Source organism: Rana temporaria, chromosome 13, assembly GCF_905171775.1.
Source record: "Rana temporaria chromosome 13, aRanTem1.1, whole genome shotgun sequence".
In the NCBI taxonomy this organism is placed as follows: Eukaryota; Metazoa; Chordata; class Amphibia; order Anura; family Ranidae; genus Rana; species Rana temporaria.
Genome location: NC_053501.1, coordinates 64,741,595 through 64,762,804, shown reverse-complemented (window position 1 = coordinate 64,762,804; position 21,210 = coordinate 64,741,595). Strand labels below are relative to the sequence as shown.

Sequence of the window (21,210 nt, the reverse complement as noted above, 5' to 3'; positions counted from 1 at the left end):
AATTATACAAAAAAATATTCGTTAAACTCAGAAGTGCTTTTTTTTACCACTAGTATTCCTTTATATTTTATTTTGAAGTTTACAAATGCAGCAATTTAGTAATTGGATGAAAGGTTTAGCGCTGGAAAACACTTTTTGAAAGAGAAATCGTGCATTTTATATACAACTATACAGATAAGACCAACATGAGGGGGGGTGAGGGACAGAGGGACGAATCAGGGACAGTCCCTCAGAATCAGGGACAGTTGGAAGGTATGTATAGAGTATGGCCAGGGAAATACTTTATTATTTCTTCTTACAGATGTGTGCCCCATTGTAGCACACACACTGCATCTCCAATCCCAGGAGCTGATCGGATTACTGATGTGCCCATCCTCCTATGACAGGCAGAGCATGCAGTGTTTGAGCTTCCACACAGCAGCAGTACAGCCCCTCCTCCTCCTGCCCGATCAGTGTCCCCTGTCAGCGCTGATCTCTTCCTGTGTCACCAGCAGGCGGGGAGCTCCCCTGTGGGTGTGCGGGATGCCATGACGCACTCCTTCCAGCAGGGGGCCCCTGCGAGTTGCGGTGCCGCCGTTCGTCCAGCAGGGGGCCCCCGCCCTGTCAGGCTGTGTGTATGTGTGTGAGTGCGGTGTGTGTGTGGGCGCCGCTCGGACTTGTTGTTGGTGAAAGTTTTTCTGGGAGGGAAGAGGCGGCGGAGTGGTCGGTGTGAGGCGGCGGAGAGCCGGCGGGGAGCCGGGGCTGTGCTGGGAAGGACATGTGCGGGTGACGGTGTGTGTGTGAGAGACTCTCCGGCCTGTATGCGGCTCTAGTTGTCGGGGTGCCGCCTGTGTGAGTGTCGCTGACCCGTGTCCCCCTCCGCTGTCTCCCGCTGGCGGGCCCAGCTGTCTATGAGCGCCCCCCCGGTCATCCGGCCGCCCAGCCCCGCGGGCCCCGGCCTCTCCCTCCAGATTCAGATTGGCCTGAGCCGGGAGCCCGTCGTCCTGCCCGAACCCGGGGAGCTGAGCCTGGGGGCCGTGCGAGAGATGGCCTGCTCCATCGTGGACCAGAAGGTGAGTGAGGCCTCCGGACTGTCCTGTGTGTAGTGTGTGCCGGGATGACAGCAACTTACCTGGCTGTACTCCATCTTCATCGCTGCCCCCCCCCCTCCATAAAAAGTCTCTCCTCGTGTCCCCCCATATGTTCCCCCTCTCATCACTTAACTTCCCCCCCACCAATGCCCCTTCTCATCACTTCTCCCCCCCTCATCACTTTCCCCCATATGTCTCCCCACATCATTGCCCCCTCTCATCCCCCCCCCCCCACTGCCCCCTCTCATCACCCCCCCCCCACTGCCCCTTCTCATCACCCCCCCCCCCCCACTGCCCCTTCTCATCCCCCCCCCCCCACTGCCCCTTCTCATCACCCCCCCCACTGCCCCTTCTCATCACTTCCCCCCACATCATTGCCACCTCTCATCACTTCACTTTCCCCCCACCACTGCCCCCCCCCAATATGTCTCCTGTCATCATTTCCCCCCCCTCATCACTCCCCCCCCCCCATATGTCTCCCCACATCATTGCCCCCTCTCACCACTTCACTCCCCCCCCACCACCACTGCCCCTTCTCATCACTCCCCCCCCCTCTCATCACTTCTCCCCACATCATTGCCCCTTCTCATCACTTCTCCCCACCACCACTGCCCCTTCTCATCACTTCCCCCCATATGTCTCCCCCCCCCATCATTGCCCCCTCTCATCACTTCCCCCCATATGTCTCCCCCCCCATCATTGCCCCCTCTCATCACTTCCCCCCATATGTCTCCCCTCATCATTGCTTCCTCTCATCACTTCTCCCCACATCATTGCCCCCTCTCATCACTTCCCCCCATATGTCTCCCCTCATCATTGCTTCCTCTCATCACTTCTCCCCACATCATTGCCCCCTCTCATCATTTCACTTCCCCCTCCCCCACCACTGCCCCTTCTCATCACTTCCCCTTCTCATCACTTCCCCCCCATATGTCTCCCCCTCATCATTGCCCCCTCTCATCACTTCCCTTCCCTCCCACCACTGCCCCCCATCATTGTCCCTCTCTCATCACTGCCCCCCATATGTCTCCCCCCCCCATCATTGTCCCCCTCTCATCATTGTCCCCCTCTCATCATTGTCCCCCTCTCATCATTGTCCCCCTCTCATCATTGTCCCCCTCTCATCATTGTCCCCCTCTCATCATTGTCCCCCTCTCATCATTGTCCCCCTCTCATCATTGTCCCCCTCTCATCACTTCCCCCCCATATGTCTCCCCTCATCATTGTCCCTCTCTCATCACTGCCCCCCATGTCCCCCATCACTGTCTCTCCTCATTATTGCCCCCCTCCATCACTTCCCCCTCTCATCACTGCCCCCCTTCATCACTTCCCCCATATGTCTCACCCTCACCATTGCGTCCCCTCTCATCACTGCCCCTCCTGTCTCCCATCACTGTCCCCCCTCTCATCACTACCCCTCCATCACTGTCTTCCCCCCCCATATTTCTCCCCTCATCATTGCCCCCCTCTCATCACTTCCCCTCGTCGCTGTCCGCCCCCCCCCCCTCTCGTCGCTGTTGCCCCCTCCCCATATGTCTCCCCTCACCTGCCTTCTCATCATTGGGTTCCATCTATGTCCTACCTGAGCCCCACCATGTCTTCCCTCATCACTGGAGAGCCCCCCCCCCATGTCCTTCCTGTTTACAATTCATCAGGATCCCCCCCCCCCCAATCACTGGGCTCCCCATGTCCTGCTCCCAGCCTCTGCTCAGGGGTCTTCCTGTGTCATCATAGCTGTGGGGGGATCTTCCTGTCGGGATCATTTCCATGGCTTGAATATTACATGAATGTGAAGTGAATCTAAACCCCATTTCCATAATATTTGATTTCTTGAAAAAAAAAGTTGGTTGTTTCAGGAATATGTTTTTAATCTGCAGCTCTGATTGGAATAATACACTGTCCATTGAGGTCCTCCAGGCACTTCCTGTTTGGGGTGACAGCTGATCTTCATGTTATGCTAATGTGTTGTCACCGTGTTCCATGAGACTGTTGTCACCGTGTTCCATGAGACTGTTGTCACCATGTTCCATGAGACTGTTGTCACCGTGTTCCATGAGACTGTTGTCACCGTGTTCCATGAGACTGTTGTCACCGTGTTCCATGAGACTGTTGTCACTATTACCCGGGAATGATGTGTGAGAGACATTGGAGTCGGTGCATATAGACCGGAAGTGGCTGGAGGAGATCCGCAACACTGAGATGAAGAAGAAAAAGTCATTGTTTATGGTGGACATTGCTTCAGTCATGTCAACATCATCCAGTGTGGGTTTAGATCTGCTTAGTATCCATGTTGTTTTGTTGTCTTTTTGTGGAAGAATTTTTATTACATGGTTTCAAATTTGTTTTAAAAACCCATTTATTGCCAGTTCACCTGAGTGTCCTGATGGAGAAATAACTTGTTCTCAATCAATACATTTTATGAGTTGATTTTGTCTCTGTGGTGCCGTCCGCGTCCCCTCTGCGTGTGTGGGTGCCGTCCGTGTCCCCCTCTGCGTGTGTGGGTGCCGTCCGTGTCCCCCTCTGCGTGTGTGGGTGCCGTCCGCGTCCCCCTCTGCGTGTGTGGGTGCCGTCCGCGTCCCCTCTGCGTGTGTGGGTGCCGTCCGCGTCCCCTCTGCGTGTGTGGGTGCCGTCCGCGTCCCCTCTGCGTGTGTGGGTGCCGTCCGCGTCCCCTCTGCGTGTGTGGGTGCCGTCCGCGTCCCCTCTGCGTGTGTGGGTGCCGTCCGCGTCCCCTCTGCGTGTGTGGGTGCCGTCCGCGTCCCCTCTGCGTGTGTGGGTGCCGTCCGCGTCCCCTCTGCGTGTGTGGGTGCCGTCCGCGTCCCCTCTGCGTGTGTGGGTGCCGTCCGCGTCCCCTCTGCGTGTGTGGGTGCCGTCCGCGTCCCCTCTGCGTGTGTGGGTGCCGTCCGCGTCCCTCTGCGTGTGTGGGTGCCGTCCGCGTCCCCTCTGCGTGTGTGGGTGCCGTCCGCGTCCCCTCTGCGTGTGTGGGTGCCGTCCGCGTCCCCTCTGCGTGTGTGGGTGCCGTCCGCGTCCCCCTCTGCGTGTGTGGCTGCCGTCCGCGTCCCCTCTGCGTGTGTGGCTGCCGTCCGCGTCCCCTCTGCGTGTGTGGCTGCCGTCCGCGTCCCTCTCTGCGTGTGTGGGTGCCGTCCGCGTCCCTCTCTGCGTGTGTGGGTGCCGTCCGCGTCCCCCTCTGCGTGTGTGGGTGCCGTCCGCGTCCCCCTCTGCGTGTGTGGGTGCCGTCCGCGTCCCCTCTGCGTGTGTGGGTGCCGTCCGCGTCCCCTCTGCGTGTGTGGGTGCCGTCCGCGTCCCCTCTGCGTGTGTGGGTGCCGTCCGCGTCCCCTCTGCGTGTGTGGGTGCCGTCCGCGTCCCCTCTGCGTGTGTGGGTGCCGTCCGCGTCCCCTCTGCGTGTGTGGGTGCCGTCCGCGTCCCCCTCTGCGTGTGTGGCTGCCGTCCGCGTCCCCTCTGCGTGTGTGGCTGCCGTCCGCGTCCCCTCTGCGTGTGTGGCTGCCGTCCGCGTCCCTCTCTGCGTGTGTGGGTGCCGTCCGCGTCCCTCTCTGCGTGTGTGGGTGCCGTCCGCGTCCCCCTCTGCGTGTGTGGGTGCCGTCCGCGTCCCCCTCTGCGTGTGTGGGTGCCGTCCGCGTCCCCCTCTGCGTGTGTGGGTGCCGTCCGCGTCCCCCTCTGCGTGTGTGGGTGCCGTCCGCGTCCCCCTCTGCGTGTGTGGGTGCCGTCCGCGTCCCCCTCTGCGTGTGTGGGTGCCGTCCGCGTCCCCCTCTGCGTGTGTGGGTGCCGTCCGCGTCCCCCTCTGCGTGTGTGGGTGCCGTCCGCGTCCCCCTCTGCGTGTGTGGGTGCCGTCCGCGTCCCCCTCTGCGTGTGTGGGTGCCGTCCGCGTCCCCCTCTGCGTGTGTGGGTGCCGTCCGCGTCCCCCTCTGCGTGTGTGGGTGCCGTCCGCGTCCCCCTCTGCGTGTGTGGGTGCCGTCCGCGTCCCCCTCTGCGTGTGTGGGTGCCGTCCGCGTCCCCCTCTGCGTGTGTGGGTGCCGTCCGCGTCCCCCTCTGCGTGTGTGGGTGCCGTCCGCGTCCCCCTCTGCGCGTGTGGGTGCCGTCCGCCTCTGCGCGTGTGGGTGCCGTTCGCGTCCCCCTCTGCGCGTGTGGGTGCCGTCCGCGTCCCCCTCTGCGCGTGTGGGTGCCGTCCGCGTCCCCCTCTGCGCGTGTGGGTGCCGTCCGCGTCCCCCTCTGCGCGTGTGGGTGCCGTCCGCGTCCCCCTCTGCGCGGGTGGGTGCCGTCCGCGTCCCCCTCTGCGCGTGTGGGTCCTGTCTGTGTTTTCTGTGTTCTCTCAGTTTTTATTGCATGTTTTAGATCTGTTTTGTGATCAGTCTGCCCCCCCCCCCCCCAGAAAAAAGGAGGGTTATTGTGTGATTCATAGTTTCCATACATGATCTATGGAAGCCGGTGTCCACATATATTCTTTGTCACCGGTTTGTGTAAATGGGGTAACGGCATTCTTGATAATATAAGAGAGCCTTGCATTGTTGTTGTTGTACAGCATTGATCCTTTGTGTGATGGTGAAGGTTTGTGTTCCATTGTTGTACACATCAACCAGCTTGTATGTTGCGTGCCGTCTGTTTGATCGCATACACTCGGGTCCCTCCCGAGAGGTCACTTGTTGGTGTTTTGTCCTATTGGTCTGGCACCTGTTCTGTTGGGGCGAAATAATTGTGATATCTTTTACCTGCTTCATATAGCAATTCTGTCCTGAAAAGAATTCCAGGTGTCATTGTGATCCACCACTAGATCCCTACATTTCCTTAAAGCAGAACTCCAGGTGAAATGAGAAACAAATCGCCAGTACAATACAAGATAAAGTATTTGGGAGCATAATACATTAAAGTCCATTGTAGTACAACAAATATAATTACATTACACACATTTATTTTCCTAAAAATATTTATTTCTCTTTTGTTAATCTATTGTTTGTCACATGACTGCAAAACTTTATCACGGCCCCCTTCATCACAGCATGGAGGGCAGCATGCCCATCTAGTAAAAGGTCAGCCTTCTATGCACATACTGGGGAAGATCCTTGTCTGTGGCTTATGTCACACACAGTGAGTGGGATTAAATCATAGCAGACTGGCAAGCTTAGTTATATTAAAGGCAAGTTTAAAAAAACAACAAACAAACATGTCATACTTGCTTGCCCTATGCAATGGTTTTCCACAGAGCAGCCTGGATCCTCATCTTCCTGGGTCTCCTGCCCCCAGAGCAAACAGCTTCCTGCGGGGGGCACCCGAGCAGAGCCGCTGCTCTGTGTGTCCATTCAGACACAGAGCAATGGCTTGGCCCGCCACTTCTCTTGGGCTGTAATTGACGGGAGCCAATGGCTCATGCTGCTCTCTCAGCCAATGAGGAGGGAGAGTCCAAGGAGGGCCAAGGCTGTCATGCACATTGCTGGATCGCGATAGGGCACAGGTAACTGGGGGGGGGGGGGCGGCGGCTGCTGCTCAGGGAAGGTTTTATACCTTCAAGGTTAAAACCATGAGCCTTTGGAACCCCTTAAAATAAAACGGCATGCGGGTAAACATCACGCCTAAGGCATGAAAGCAACTCCCCCATCTGTGTGTGGGCTTCTTTCCAGAACCAGCTGCAGTTTTGACAGCAGATCCCAGTTGGTACCTGGCTGTCACAACTATAGTTGGCTGTGGAAGTTACTTCCCCACTGTGTATATGATGCAAACCTGCCTGTCGGTTCACTTACCAGCCAGCCTGTCATATGACATAATGCCACCCACCACATCTGATGTAATCTACAGTTGGGGAACTTCCCTGCTGTGTATGTGTAAAGAAGTCCACCCCCTTATTAAAATGAACTGGAAGGGGGTATGATTAAACAACTTACCACAGGAGATACAGGCATGCAGTGTATCTGCACAGTATCCTGTAGCTCCCAGCAGCAATGGTAGGGGGGCAAACTGACCACAGCAGTAAGGATCTGCTTCCCTCCTTGTCATGGTCGGTTTGAAATAGAAACCCAGAAGAATTGTCAGGATCGCCAGGTTTTTTAAGTGAAAGTATACTTATGAACTTTGAAGGGTAGATTTTCAAATGAACAATACATATTGCATCCTAAACTTTGAGGTTACATATACTTTAAGTCATAGGAGATGTGTGCCACTTTACGTAGTACTAAAGCTTCATGATCCTATGATCCATATTTTTATGAATAGAAGTTAAGCAGTGGACAGTAAATGTTTGCCGACAGGGAGAATCCAGAAACACAGTTTGGAATCTTCACCGTCACGGCCTCCTGATTCCTCTTTGAAAGGCCCACGGACTGTCCTCAGGGAACGCATATCCCATAATTATTATCGCCACCACAGCCAATGCGCATAATTGCTCTGTTTTGACCTTCCTGGCTGTCTGTGTGGGACAGGCAGCATCATGGCAATGACTTGGGGCCGGAGACAGACACAGAGAGGGAGCTGACAGGCAGGAGGAGGGGGAGAGAGGAGAGCAGAGGGGACAGCAGCGTATGACAGAGGGACGCACTCTGACCACGGTGGTCAGGGCTCAGGAGTCCTGATTTCCGTGGTCAGTATAGAGGGACATACAGGAAGTGGCAGATTCGGGAAGGTTTTTTTTTCCCCCCGCAGTTTAGATGGGGGACATATTACATGGCATAAACACTGTGCTGTTTAATCTGCTTTAAAGGACCAGGATCTGTATTAACCACTTGGCGCCCGCGCCATAGCCAAATGACGGCTACAGCGCGGACCCCAAATGCCGGGAGGACGTCAATAGACGCCCTCCCCTTTGCGTGCACCCCTGCAGGGCACGTGCTGTGATCACCCGAGTCACTGAGACTCGGGTGATCATGGATCCGAGTAAGGGGCCGGTCCCAACCCCTTACCGCTGACAGCTGATCACATGATGTAAACAAAAGCTGGTAATCGTTTTGTTTTTTTCCCCTCCTCACGCTGACAGCAAGAGAGAAAAAAAGCCGATCACTGGCTTGCGTGAAAGGGACATCGGTCCTGAAGAAGGAGGCACACCTGCAATTGCCCACAGTGCCCATCATTGCCGCCCACCAGTGCCACCCTATCGGTGCCCATCATTGCAGCCTCATCAGCGAACAGCAATGAAGGAGAAAAGTTACCCGTTTGCAAAATTTTATAACAAAATATAAAAAAATATAATTAAGAAAATTTAACAAAAAATAGAAACCACAGAGGTGATCAAATACCACCAAAAGAAAGCTCTGTTTGTGGGGGGAAAATGATAAAAATGTCATATGGGTACAGTGTAGTATGACCGCGCAATTGTCATTCAAAGTGAGTCAGCGCTGAAAGCTGAAAATTGTTCTGGGCAGGAGGGGGGTTTAAGTGCCCAGTAAGCAAGTGGTTAATATTATAATTTTTTTGGGGTTAACAAACACTTTAAAGGTAACCTGTCTTGTGAGAAATGTGCGAACTACCATCCCCCACACTCCAGAAATAGTTTCTTAGAGGTCATACGGCTCCTGCAGCTTCAGTATTTAGTGATTCACTGACTTGGAACAAGTAGGCGGCCAGTGAAGTCAGGATTCCTGAACAGCGTACTTGTTCCCTGTCATTGACTTGCTTCATAGTAAGGCCAGGGAAGTGGTGTTTGGGAATGGCAATGCACACATATCCCTCTTGATCCTTTGGAAAGGCAGTTTCTTGATTTCAAACTTGCACAACTGGCTGTAGATTGTTTATTGGTTCCCATTTCTGCCTGTGGCTATATCACAGCTGGGCCTACTACATGTACAGGAGAAAGCATGGAGCATTGTTGGTGCAAATGCACCCCAGAGGAGCTTGCATCTCTCGGTGGAGGGAAGGGAGGAGCAGACAGAGCTGAAGTGTGTGTGTGTGTGTGTGTGTGTAAGCCTGTGCGACAACGTCTGTGTTTTCTGTTGTTTGAGCGACTTGTAGGAAGAGCTGTGTCTGTGCAAAGGAAGAGAGGAAATGTAACAGCAAACATACTTCTCTCTCACAAACAGACTGAAAACAAACTGTTGAGAGGAAATGTGTGCCGAGAGGCTTGATTCAGCACTGCATGCCATAAAGACTTGCCAGTGTGTCTAATGAATATTTACCACGCACAGGCCAGGCAACGACAACAAATCTCTTGGATGTGAAAATAGTTTGTTTGCTTAGGTATTCTGTGTTGTCCCCAGTATACTTTTATGGTCATGTGACTGCCGCTCTCCTCCCGCTACACATCGCCAACTTCCATTGCAAAGTTGTCATGTTCTTTGTCACATCATTGTGTGCAGTGGGTTCTATACAGCCCCCAAGACTCCTGGGATACACGATGTTGTCATCCCAGAAGGCTTTGTGCCGGGGGGATGTCATTCTTGCCTAGGCGATGGGTGGGCCTCTGAAAATATCCTTCTCCATACCCCCCCTTTTTGATTGAAAAGGGAGGGCGTAAAGATCAACTAAAGTTAAAAAAAAAAAAACTGAGTGAAGAACAGCTGCACAAAGCAACGTACCTGTACGTTGCTTTGAATTTGTCGCTGTGCACCGTGACCATGCCCACGGGACCCGCGGACTTGATGTCCCGCGATCGTGTCACGGAACTGCAGAATGGGGCATGTAAACAAGGCATTTCCCTGTTCTGCCTTGTGACAGGACAGTGATCTGCTGCTCCCTGTCATCGGGAGAAGTGATCAGATAGTGATGTCATGTCACTGGTATCCCACCCCCCACAGTTAGAATCACTCCCTAGGACACACTTAACCCCTTAATTGCCCCCCTTGTTTTTAACCCCTTCCCTGCCAGTGTCATTTACACAGTAATCGATGCATTTTTATAGCACTGATCGCTGTATGACTATAGTCCCAAAATAGTGTCAAGTGTCCACCATAATGTCATAGTCACGATAAAAATCGCCGCCATTACTAATAAAAAATAAATAAAAAATAATAATAAAAATGCTATAAAACTATTCCCTATTTTGCAGACACTATAAATTTTGCGCAAACCAATAAAAATACGCTTATTGCGATTTAAAAAAATAAAATGAAAATATGTAGAATACATATGTGCCTAAACGGAGAAAAATTATTTTTTTTTTAAAAAATCGTCGCTCTTTTTTGTTTATAGCACAAAAAATAAAAACCTCAGAGGTGATCAAATACCACCAAAAGAAAGCTCTATTTGTGGGGATTTTTTTTTTGTTTGAGTACCATGTCGCATGACCACGCAATTGTCAATTAAAGCAGCGCAAGGCCAAATTGCAAAAAGTGCTTTAGTCAGGGGGGTAAATTCTTCTGGGGCTGAAGTGGTTAAAGCAGGGTTTGACAAATTTTGCTTGGAATCTAGGAGCCAGCTAAAAAAGTTAGGAGCCAGAAAACGCACGGGGCAGGTGGGGGCCTAGTCCGTCGCAATCCTGGGGAAAAGGCGCTCTGCGGACTAGGCCGAAGCCGCGGCCTCATCTAAAATATCCTGCCCGCAGCGGCCTTTTCCCAGAATCTCTGCGGCAGGATGTTTTAGGCGAGGCAGCGGCTTCGGCCTAGTCCGCGGAGCGCCGGTCCTATGGAACAATTTTTTTTTTTTTGCCCACCTTCCAAGCCAAGTCTCCAGGATGCTATTTCTAGTCACCCTGGCGACCAGGATTTGTTGAGCCCTGGGTTAAAGAGCACTTATTTATTTTGCCCCGACCTTAACAGTCTCAGCCTCTCCTCCTACAGATGAATACATGCTGAGATCTAATTGCCTTGGCTTCATTAGCTTATTTACATCTGGTGGTGAAATGTTCAATTTCCTGGCTGCACATGTACATTACAGCCCCATAGACTTCTATGGGACCATCTCCTGGACATGAGACAGAAGTAGATGAGCCCCATAGATGTCTATTAGACTGAACTACGCAGGTGCACCCAGGAGAGAGGGAGCCTTACACTGCCTTTCAATGTAAACAAACAATGGAGGCTGCGGCCTTGGATCTTGGGAAGTATAAATCTATGGAAGGGGAGGGTGGGATTGTTTAGGTCGGGGCAACATTAAAAAATTGCAGCTTATCTGAAAGTGAACTTATCCTGTACATGTTTTGCACAAGTGTGTGTCCATTTAAAAACATGTAAATCTCCCAAGATGGCTTCTGGAGCCTTCCAGCACCTCCCAGGAGCAGAAAAAAAGATTTGGCGTGGTAATGGCTAGGTGTGTTTAGTGCTTGAGAGTCAATTCATTGCAATGGGCAGAATAAATTATTATTCTGGGCAAGGAAATGAATTATTGCCCTAGCGTTTGATGCGCCTAAACAGGTTACAGGCGTTTACAAGCGTGTTTTTTTCTGCCAAAGCGCCGCTGCCAGGAGGAAAGGCATCTGTGAGAGCTGGGATAATGCTCTGTGTGCACGAGGCCAATCATTGGAAAGATGATGTTGGCCGGTCATCTTCTGAGTGACAGTGTACTAGGCACTTCTTCATAACAATAGTAATGATAGTAACCGTGTTACTGCTGCCCTGACATAACCTACATTTGTCTTGTTGGTGCAGATACTGCGCCATCCGAGTGTAAGAAATGGCATTGTGGGGAGCCTAGTAACCCCCCCTCTAGGAAGAGCAGAATTGAGTTCTGTAGCCAAGATCAAGGATATAAAATGTTACACGTGTGATTGGATACTTTTTAATACCTTGTATCTCTGTAGTTGTAATTTTATGGGTGACCTTATTTGTTAAATGTACTTTGCATGCTACACAATGATTATATGTTACTGCTCCACCCCTTGACAATCCACATCTATAGGCCTGATGACACACTGAAAACAATGCATTCCCTATTTGTGTGACATCCTTAGTGCATGCATAGCCACAATTTTATTTTTTAAAGTGGAACTTAGGCCGGCCATAGAGGGTTCATACTGCAGCTGGTTCCTGCTGATATTCGAGTCAGGTGGGCATGCCGAATGTACCAAGATGATCAATTAACGTGGGTACAACCAGCCTGCCACCTTCCTTCACTTGTGATTATCGCCAGCTTTTATAACCGCTAGCAATAATTTCTGTCTTCTCCCGGCAGGGACGGCTTTCCCCATCCGGAGCAGACAATTGCTTGGCACTGTCTGTGTTGATGGGGGAATCTATGGAAAGAAATGTGCATCATCTGTGGCCTGCCTTCGTGTAACTCAGTGGTTCTCAAGCTTACTAGTGCCGTGACCCCTTGATAAAATTTCCCAAGTTGTGGGGACCCCTAACAGTAAAATTATTTTCGTAGCGTGGCGCTCCCTGAGTCCCCTCCACTCGTACAGTATTAAATCCTCATATGGTACTTTTTAGGATTTTCCCCTCATTCTCTTTGTTCTCTTTTCTTTCCATTGTATCTCTCTCTATCCTAATTTCTTATTTTTTTCACCCATCCCTCTCTTTTTCTCCCTTTTTCTTTCTTCCTCACCTTTTTTTTTTCCCCTCCCTTCCATGTATTCTCTATTTTTATTCATTCTTTTACTCCTTAGTGGGGGGGAATGGGATGAGTGGCAATGATGGGGGGGGGGGGGGGGGAGTTCTGTTTAGCCAACTTAGATGCTCTTGATCAAAGTCATCTGCTGATCTGAGAACTGTAGTGGGGATTTTTAATGGCAACTATAATCACAGGCAGTGCTACTCACTGTGTCTCTGACTTTGTGGTGTCTTGTAGCAGTGACACCTATGCTGAAATCAGGAGATAGGGTCTCCTCCAGCCCCTCCCACCTCACATTCCTTACCAGTCAACTTACCTCTAGTCTCTGCCCCCCAGCCATGCTGTGAACTGAATGTCCGGCTGTGAAGAGGCTGAGTGGGTGACGTGGGCTGCAGGAACCATCCAGCTGGGCGGCCACAGGCTCCAGGGACAGCCATGCTGGGCAGCCACAAAACAGTTGGGAGAGTGGTGCGGGAACAGCCCAGGATTCGGTGACCCCTGGCAAATCATCATTTGACCCCCGAGGGGGTCCCGACCCCAGGTTGAGAACCACTGGTGTAACTAAAAACAACTTTTTTTTTTTTTTTTTATAGAATGGAGAGGAACACCCCTCAGATTTTATTGCTGTCTGTCCCCCCCCTATAAAAGAGAAGTACAGTTTTTTTTTTTTTGGTATTTGCATCCACTTCCGGGAATAGACTCCCGGGAGTCCCGCCCCTTGATGTTTTGAAAGCAGAAAAAGCGGGCAAGTGTGAGGATTTAAAGAACTTTGAGAAGGAGCAGACAGTGATGGCTGGGGGCAGAGCATCTCCTAAACAAATGACTATCATGGTTTTATTTTGGGGGTTATAATGCTTTAAACTAGGCCTCATAGTGCTAAATTACATTTGTTGTTTTTGTTCACTACCGCACTTTGTTACTTTTCCCCCAGAGGTTCAAAAGCAATAAAAGCTGTAGTATGGTTGGTAGAGGAAGTGAGGCGATGTAACGAATGAATGCCTATAGTGTGTGTAGAAGTTTCCAATGTGCTTTGTATTGTTCCTGCCAAGGCTGATCTTCAGTTCTCTCCCTGGTCCTCCCAGTTGTTTGTAAAGTTACTTTATAGCCTCTGCAGTACTGGTTACCATAGGAACAATATTGAAGTTAAGCACAATTATGCATTTATTTATTTTTATTCATGAAATTATTGTTTCATTATGTTCTACTGGGTCAAATGCTAAACACATCGGTTAAGTATGTGTATTTTAACAAAGGAAAAATGCTGAAACATTTCAGCTTATGCAGGTATTTTGCTGGGAGCAATGTGCTTGATGTTGTTTTTATAGTTGGCCATTAACTGCTTTGATGCTGAATGATTAATTTTTATTCATCTATTGCCCCGTTTCATTTGTGATCATGGAAAATGTTTTCTGTTTTATATTGTCACATGGTGCAACTACTAGATCCCTCTATATCTCAGTACGTCATAGGCCAGCCCCTAGTATGGCTTTTATAACCATTCTCAAATAAATTACTATCCTGAGAGCAAACCACTGTAGGTCAGGAATTGTTCTTGCTTTCTTTTGTTTAAAATGTTTTTCCTCACACTTTGTAAGGCCTTATGCACACAGCTGCATACACGGATATGACATAAAATGTGGGTGTATTTCCCTCCCAGGAGTCACCGCTGCTACATACAGCCACCAGAAGAAATCCCAGCCTATGTGAGTATATTCTGGTCATACATAAACATGCACGGATGATCTATCGTGGATGCAGATTGTGTCTGGGGTTGTACGGCCTTTACGCGTGCTTGTATTTATGTAAGCACCGGTGTGTACCTACATACAGCAACATCCTGCAATTGGTTTCCATGGGAGGCTGTACACTGCAACTGTGGTGCCTGGGTGGGGAAATATGCCTGGATTCTATGGCCCAGATAGCCTTACAAGCGAGGCCTAGTACTTGAAGTAAACCTGTGCTTTGCCCATGAGGATAAAGTTACAGGCTCACTTAAATGTTGTCACCTGGTCCATGCAGGACAAAGACAGTTTGTTTACAAAAGTCCCCCATAATCCAAATGTACTCACATTTTGTGGGAGGGGGAAATCAAATGCCCCCCATACCTAGAAGCAATAAGTATTTCCCCAGGCAGGATAGCAAATGAAAGAGCTTCTTCTCTGGACAGTAAACGCAATCACCACAAACTTTAAAAGGTTGTTTTAGGGAACTGTTCATCGGTATTTGTTTCCTCTATCGGATGGATTGCTGCAACTCTGGAAGGGGGAAAAGGAGCTTTCTCTCGTGTCCCACCCCCTTCATCATTTTTTCTTACTGCTTACCTCCCAGGGTTACAATGGAGACCATTTCTTCTCTGTCCCCTGGACTGGAGCTCCTGAGAGGTGAGGGTGCTACCTGTGGCCTCTCTCCATGATTCCAGGGAGCCATAACCTCTTTAGTCTTACCCCCCTTGGTAGAAGCAGGGCCTTGTCTGCCTTCCTTTGCATTGTGGTATGGCACGTCTTCTTGATGGGGGTGCCAGGTGTTAAATTTACTAGGTGCCAAATCAGAGCAGCGCAAGGGGAGGGGGTGGGCATCTGGCTGGCCACTTCCAGTTCCAAATCCCATGGCAGGGAGTTCAGAAATTGGAACCCGGGGTTTTAAAGAGCTATCTTTGCATCCTGTACTTTCTGCACCATGAATTGAGGAGAGGAGACTATGTTGGAGACTTCAGGTACCTGTGGCATCAGCTGTACTCAGTAAGGGTAGACGCTACACATATACTTTCTGCTTACAAGTTTTAGGGTATTGCAGTTTTCTCTTGTCCCTGTTGGACTTTTGGCCCATTTTTTTTCTCCATGGCTTCCTTGTAGCCCTTGCTCAAAACCGTTGCCTCCAAGGCTGGTTTCACACATGCCACGGCTCACAGCATGGGATCTGGTGCATGCCTGTTCACCATTCAAGTGTGAATTGGGGCTGAATTTTTGCCTGAATTTGCACCTGAATCGGAGCCAAAGACGCACAGGAGCCTTTCCAAGTGTGCACTGTGGCCGTCCCGGACCTTGTTGCGAGCCGGGCCCACTCTGTAATACGCAGAAACCTGCATCCAGTTCACACAACCCTGCCTAACTTTTTCACCAGGCTTTACTGCTGTTTCTAAGGGTACCTACCTGGAAGTAATGAGTATTACTCTTTGTTCCAGGCAGCGTGGCAATCCAGGAGCACAGCTGAAAGGCAGTAGTCGCCCTATGACAGGATGTGCCTTGGTAAAGACCTTCATGACTCTTACTTTTACATGTTAAAGTTTATTGAAGATTTTAGTAATTAGATCTAGATCTACTCTAATCAGCTGATCCCCGGGTACTGATGTTGAGGCCTACCCCCACCTGTCTGTCCTTGGATGGGACTTACTGTGTATGTCTGATGCTGTATTAGAGAGTTCTAAATCTCTACAGTTAAGAGGGTATTTGGGGTGGAGGGCAGCAAGGGAGTATGGGAAAAGTTGGGGAAAGATGTGTAATCGGCACAGTATTGGCAAAACTGTGTACAAAAATTCAGTGTAAAATAATATATAATGGCATTAAATTGAGGCCTGATAGGTGTTAGCAGCAACCACTATCAGAGTGTGTCCACCTATAACGCTCAAAACCAAAAAACATATACCATAATTAGGGCAGTGCAACCCATATTGTTTACAATCAAAAATTATTGAAAAAACAATAAAAAATAAAGCCCCAATGTTGTATATAATATCCACCGCTGTGCAACTCAAAGTGACAGTTCAAAAAGATATTCATAAAATAGTGATCCAGTGCATTCGGTGACCACCACTTATGGCTGTAATGCCTGCTCACCTCCAGATAATGACCCAACTACAGAGTCACTATCGCCTGTTTAGAATGTCTTACAGGATGCCACAGGGGTGTTGCTCCACAGGACATCTATAAACCTTGCTGTCCTCCACTTAGGATCTCAATCCAAGTGCAACCATAAAATAAGGGAAAACCATAGTGCTCTCTGCTTTGAATATTTATTGTATAAACCGTGCACTTGCTGAAGAGGGCGTAATGCGAACCAGTGGGAGGAGCCATTTCTCTGGACGTTTGTCCGTTTGTGTCAACGTATTGAGCTGATGACATGCATGGTTTTCACATACTTTCGTGAGTATTTTTAATCCTTATGTTAAGTTCTATACAATAAATATTCAAAGCAGAGAGCACTATGGTTTTCCCATGTTGTTTTATGGCTGCACTTGAATGATTTAGATTCTAAGGATGCCGGGTACAGACGAGCAAACATGTACGATGAAACCGGTCCGTCAGACCGTTTTCACCGTACATGTCTGCCCGGGGATTTCCGTATGGTGGCTGTACTCACCATCCGCGCGTAAACAATACGCGGGGCGTGTCCTCGCCGTTGCCGCGACGATGTGGGCGGGCCTGCCAGTTAAATGCTTCCACGCATGCGTCAAAGTCATTCGACGCATGCGAGGGATGGCGGGCGCTCGGACATGTACAGACGACTGAACATGTCCGAGAGGACAGGATTCCAGCGGGCTGTTTTAAAACAAGTCCAGGAATATTTGTCCGCTGGGAAAAGGCCCGGCGGGCAAATGTTTGCTGGAATCCTGTCCGCTCGGGCCTACACACGACCGAACATGTCTGCTGAAACTGGTCCGCGGACCAGTTTCAGCAGACATGTTCGGTCGTCTGTACGGGGCCGTAGCGGACAGCAAAGGTGAGAGATACCATGGTGACATTCTAAACAGGCGTTGATGACTCTGTAGTTGGGTCATTATCTGGAGGTGAGCAGGCATTCCATTAAAAGGGTTGTAAAGGTAAAACTTTTTTTCCCTAAATAGCTTCCTTTACCTTAGTGCAGTCCTCCTTCACTTACCTCATCCTTCCATGTTGCTTTTAAATGTCCTTATTTCTTCTGAGGAATCCTCACTCCTGTTCTTCTGTCTGTAACTCCACACAGTAATGAAAGGCTTTCTCCCTGGAGGGGGCGAGCAGGAGGGTCAGGACGCTCTCTACTTTGCAGATAGAGAAAGTAACTGTGTGTTAGTGGGCGTCTCCTGACACTCCTGCTCGCCCCCTCCCCCCTCAAGAGGCTTTCTCCACACCAGGGAGAAAGCCTCGCATTACTGTGTGGAGTTACAGACAGAAGAACAGGAAGTGAGCATTTCTCAGAAGAAATAAGGACATTTAAAAGCAAAATAGAAGGATGAGGTAAGTGAAGGAGGACTGCACTAATGTAAAGGAAGTTATTTAATTTTTTTTTTTTTTACCTTTACAACCCCTTTAAGTGGTGGTCGCCGAATTCCCTGGATCACTATTTTCTGAATGTCATTTTGAACTGTCACTTTGAGTTGCACAGCGGCGGATGTTTGATACAACATTGGGTTGACTTTGTTTCTTTATATATTTATTTTTGTTTGTAATTTTATATGGGTTGCGCCCCCCGGATTATGGTATAAGTATGGGCAAGGTGACACTGTATTGTGGGTTTAGGTCTGCTTTAGATATGTCAAATATGATCATTATTTTTTTGTCGATGAAATTCACATGTAGAAATTCCTCAGCACTAGATGGCTGACAACACAGGCTATTGGTTATAAACCTTCTTGTATGCATCCCTGTCAAGCCACTGGGTTGTCCTCCTATTGGTTGCTCTGTAAATGCACTCTGAATTTGAAAGTCTTGACTTTCCTTTTGTTTACCAACAATCACTTTTTATTATCTTTTGCTGTATGTTAGGTTATCATTAGTCATCATTTATTGATGAGTTTGGCCATACATAAGAGAGTAACAGGGATTTTCCAAAGCTTTTCTATTTATTACAGATACTACATTCTGACCTTGCTGCTGATCTGATTTTCTACAGTACGTAATATTGTAGGCTGCTGTCATTTACAGTCTTGCTATCCATGTAAATCTATATCATTTACTGCCTTTGGAATGCCAAAAGTCTAGTGCAGTGACGTCATTGTCAGTAACTGGGACACGCTGAGCTTCCGTGTGCACTTGTCATTTAGCTGTGACCAGTTTGGATGACAACCAACAGAGATCTGTGCATGTCTGCTGATGTCACCAGTCCCGGCCGTGATTGCAGCACTTCACATTCTCTATTTCCCAGGGCATTGTTTGATGTCGTCACTGAGCTTATGTGATCTGTTGTTACAGGTTTATGTAGAAAAAGTGATTGGATTGTGAAACAAAATAAAAACCCTGTAGGTGCAATCACTGGTGAGGAAAATGAAAGTTCATAGGCTTCATGTACACTGGGCGTTGTTCAACCTCTCCTGAAGGATTTAGCTTGAAAGCTAAAAACCGGCGTCTAAAAAACGTCCGGTTTAGCCGCGTTTACATGACGCGTTTAGCAGTGTTTGCATCTAGAAGCGTTTGACATTTATTTTTTTTGTTAAAATTAAAAACGCCTGTAAACAAAACGCTGCCAAATGCGAGTTACTGCGTTTTTCTGCGTTTAGCGCTTGAAATTCCTCTAAACTCAGCTTCTGAACGCATTTCTTTTGGGTTCCAGAAAAAGTTGCTAAACTCAACTGCCTAGAAACGACTATAAATGCCCCTGTGTACATGTATGATAAGATAATACAGAGGAGAGTTCAGGAGAAGTTGGAAAAAAATGCCCAACTGCTCCTAAACGTCTGTTTACCAGCAGCAGTGTACATGAGGCCTAAGATGTTCAAATATGACGTGTGTCGTTTGCTATATACAGAGAAATTATTATTATTCAGTTTACGCAGCACTTTACACCTTGAGGGTAGACGGTACAATTGCAATACACTTTAAAACAGTAGGAATTGGAGAGCCCTGCTCGTTATGCCGCATACACACGACCGTTTTTCGGGTTCTAAAAAATGACGTTTTTAAGGGTCTAGAAAAAACGTTTTTTTTTTTTTTTCAACCCGATCATTAAAACGGCCTTATTTACACACGATCGTGAAAAAAAAAAAAAACTCTAGCAAAGCGCGTTGACGTACAACACGTACGACGGCACTATAAAGGGGAAGTTCCATGCGCATGGCGCCACCCTTGGGGCTGCTTTAGCTGATTTTGTGTTAGTAAAAGACGATTCGCTTTTCAGTCTGTTACAGCGTGATGAATGTGCTTACTAAATTACGAACGTTGGTTTTACCAGAACGAGCGCTCCCATCTCATAACTTGCTTCTGAGCATGCACGTTTTTTTTCACGTTGTTAAAGCCTACACACGACCATTTTTTACAACCTTTAAAAACGTTGTGAAAAAATAGAGCATGTTCGAAATGTTTTAGGGCCATTTTTTTAGATTGTGAAAAATGCTCTGGAGCCCCCACACGATCGTTTAATGACATAAAAAAATACGTAATTTTTTAGAACCCGAAAACGGTTGTGTGTACGCAGCATTAGAGCTTACAATCTAAGAGGAATGAGTGTGAGCCGGAAACTACCCTGTTCTGATCTGTAACATGTTTGATAGACAAGAGGGAAGGGATATTAAAATTTGATTACATTCAGTCCCAGAGTTATGAATACAACAAGGACTGTAGGTTTGGACGCAAGTCAGAACACTGCACTTGTAAGGCCTCATGCAAAATAACGTTCTAAAAACGCCAGGAACTTTGCAATGAGTTTTTCAGCTTTTTTCAGTAGATTTTTTTTTTTATGTGTTTTTCCGCGTTCGCATTTTTAGCGTTTTTTTTTTGTTGAAGAAAAGTTTTTTTTTTCCAATGGATCAAAAACGTTAAACGCTGGTGAGTGACGTTTTTGAGCGTTTATCACCATTAGAGAGTTTTTACAGCTGGAAAATGTCTCTCAGAACCCACTAGTTTTGGGTTTATTTTTTTACTGCTCAAAAACGCCACTGCCTAAACCTGCTGATAATAGCCTATGTGTGCATGGACACATAGGATAACATGATGGAGAGTTTATTGACTGTAGAAAAAAACATCTACTGCCAAAAACAGCAGCAGGAAAAAGGTGTCCAGTGTACATGAGGCCTAAGTGTAACTATGTAATGTTATTCATAGTATTCGTATATGATAGAAAAAAGCTTTCTGATAGGAATCAGGACATGAGCTCAAAGACCATAACACATGGATTACAGGACAATTAATACATGTCAGTACAACATTGTAAAATATACTCCTAGTCGCAAAACCCACTTGTACTCGCACAAATGCTCCCGATACCTGGCGGAGCATCGAGCTGGCAGGAAGTGCAGAGTTCGAATGCGAAGGCTCCAGTCGCCCTGGTCGCGGAAGTGACGCTCCGTATTGCCATTGGAGATGCCCATCTAGGTACACCCTGCACTCGGCCACAGTATGCCAGCAGCGGACATCTTGTTACACCCAGCCCATATAGTTTGGGCTGGGTGTAACAAGATGGCCACTGCTGCTGTTATGCTGCCGAGTGCAAGGAGTACCAGGATGGTTGCAGGCAGCCATCCCCATCAGTGCCCATAAATGTCACCTGCCAGTGCCCGCCGGCTGTCGGTGCCACCTGCCTGTGCCCGCCAATTGGTGCCACCTAATCTGTATTGTGCTTCGAGAAACTGTCACATGACAAAAAAAAAAAGGATCGGCGAGTACTTGGGGGGGGGGGGGGGTCTTAAAGTGGTATCGGGACAACCTTAATGACAACCTTCATGGTTTTCTTCATAAATGTTTCCTTTAACCCTTGCTTCCCCCGCAGAAAGCTTTTAAATTATCAACGTCATTAACATAAATAGAATATATTTGATTGC

General features: G+C 48.7%; 1 protein-coding gene across 2 annotated transcripts in view; it reads left to right on the top strand.

The window, feature by feature from the left end:
- Nucleotides 1-579: 579 nt before the first annotated feature.
- Nucleotides 580-21,210, top strand: part of PRKD1 (protein kinase D1) — a 184,601-nt gene continuing 163,970 nt past the window's right edge. The window contains exon 1 of one of the 2 annotated variants that reach the window (XM_040333901.1): nucleotides 580-1,052. In XM_040333901.1, the coding sequence (XP_040189835.1) occupies nucleotides 891-1,052 (162 nt within the window). In that variant the 5' untranslated portion in view covers nucleotides 580-890. The remainder of the gene's footprint in view (nucleotides 1,053-21,210) is intronic. The other variant, XM_040333902.1, reaches the window with a different exon arrangement.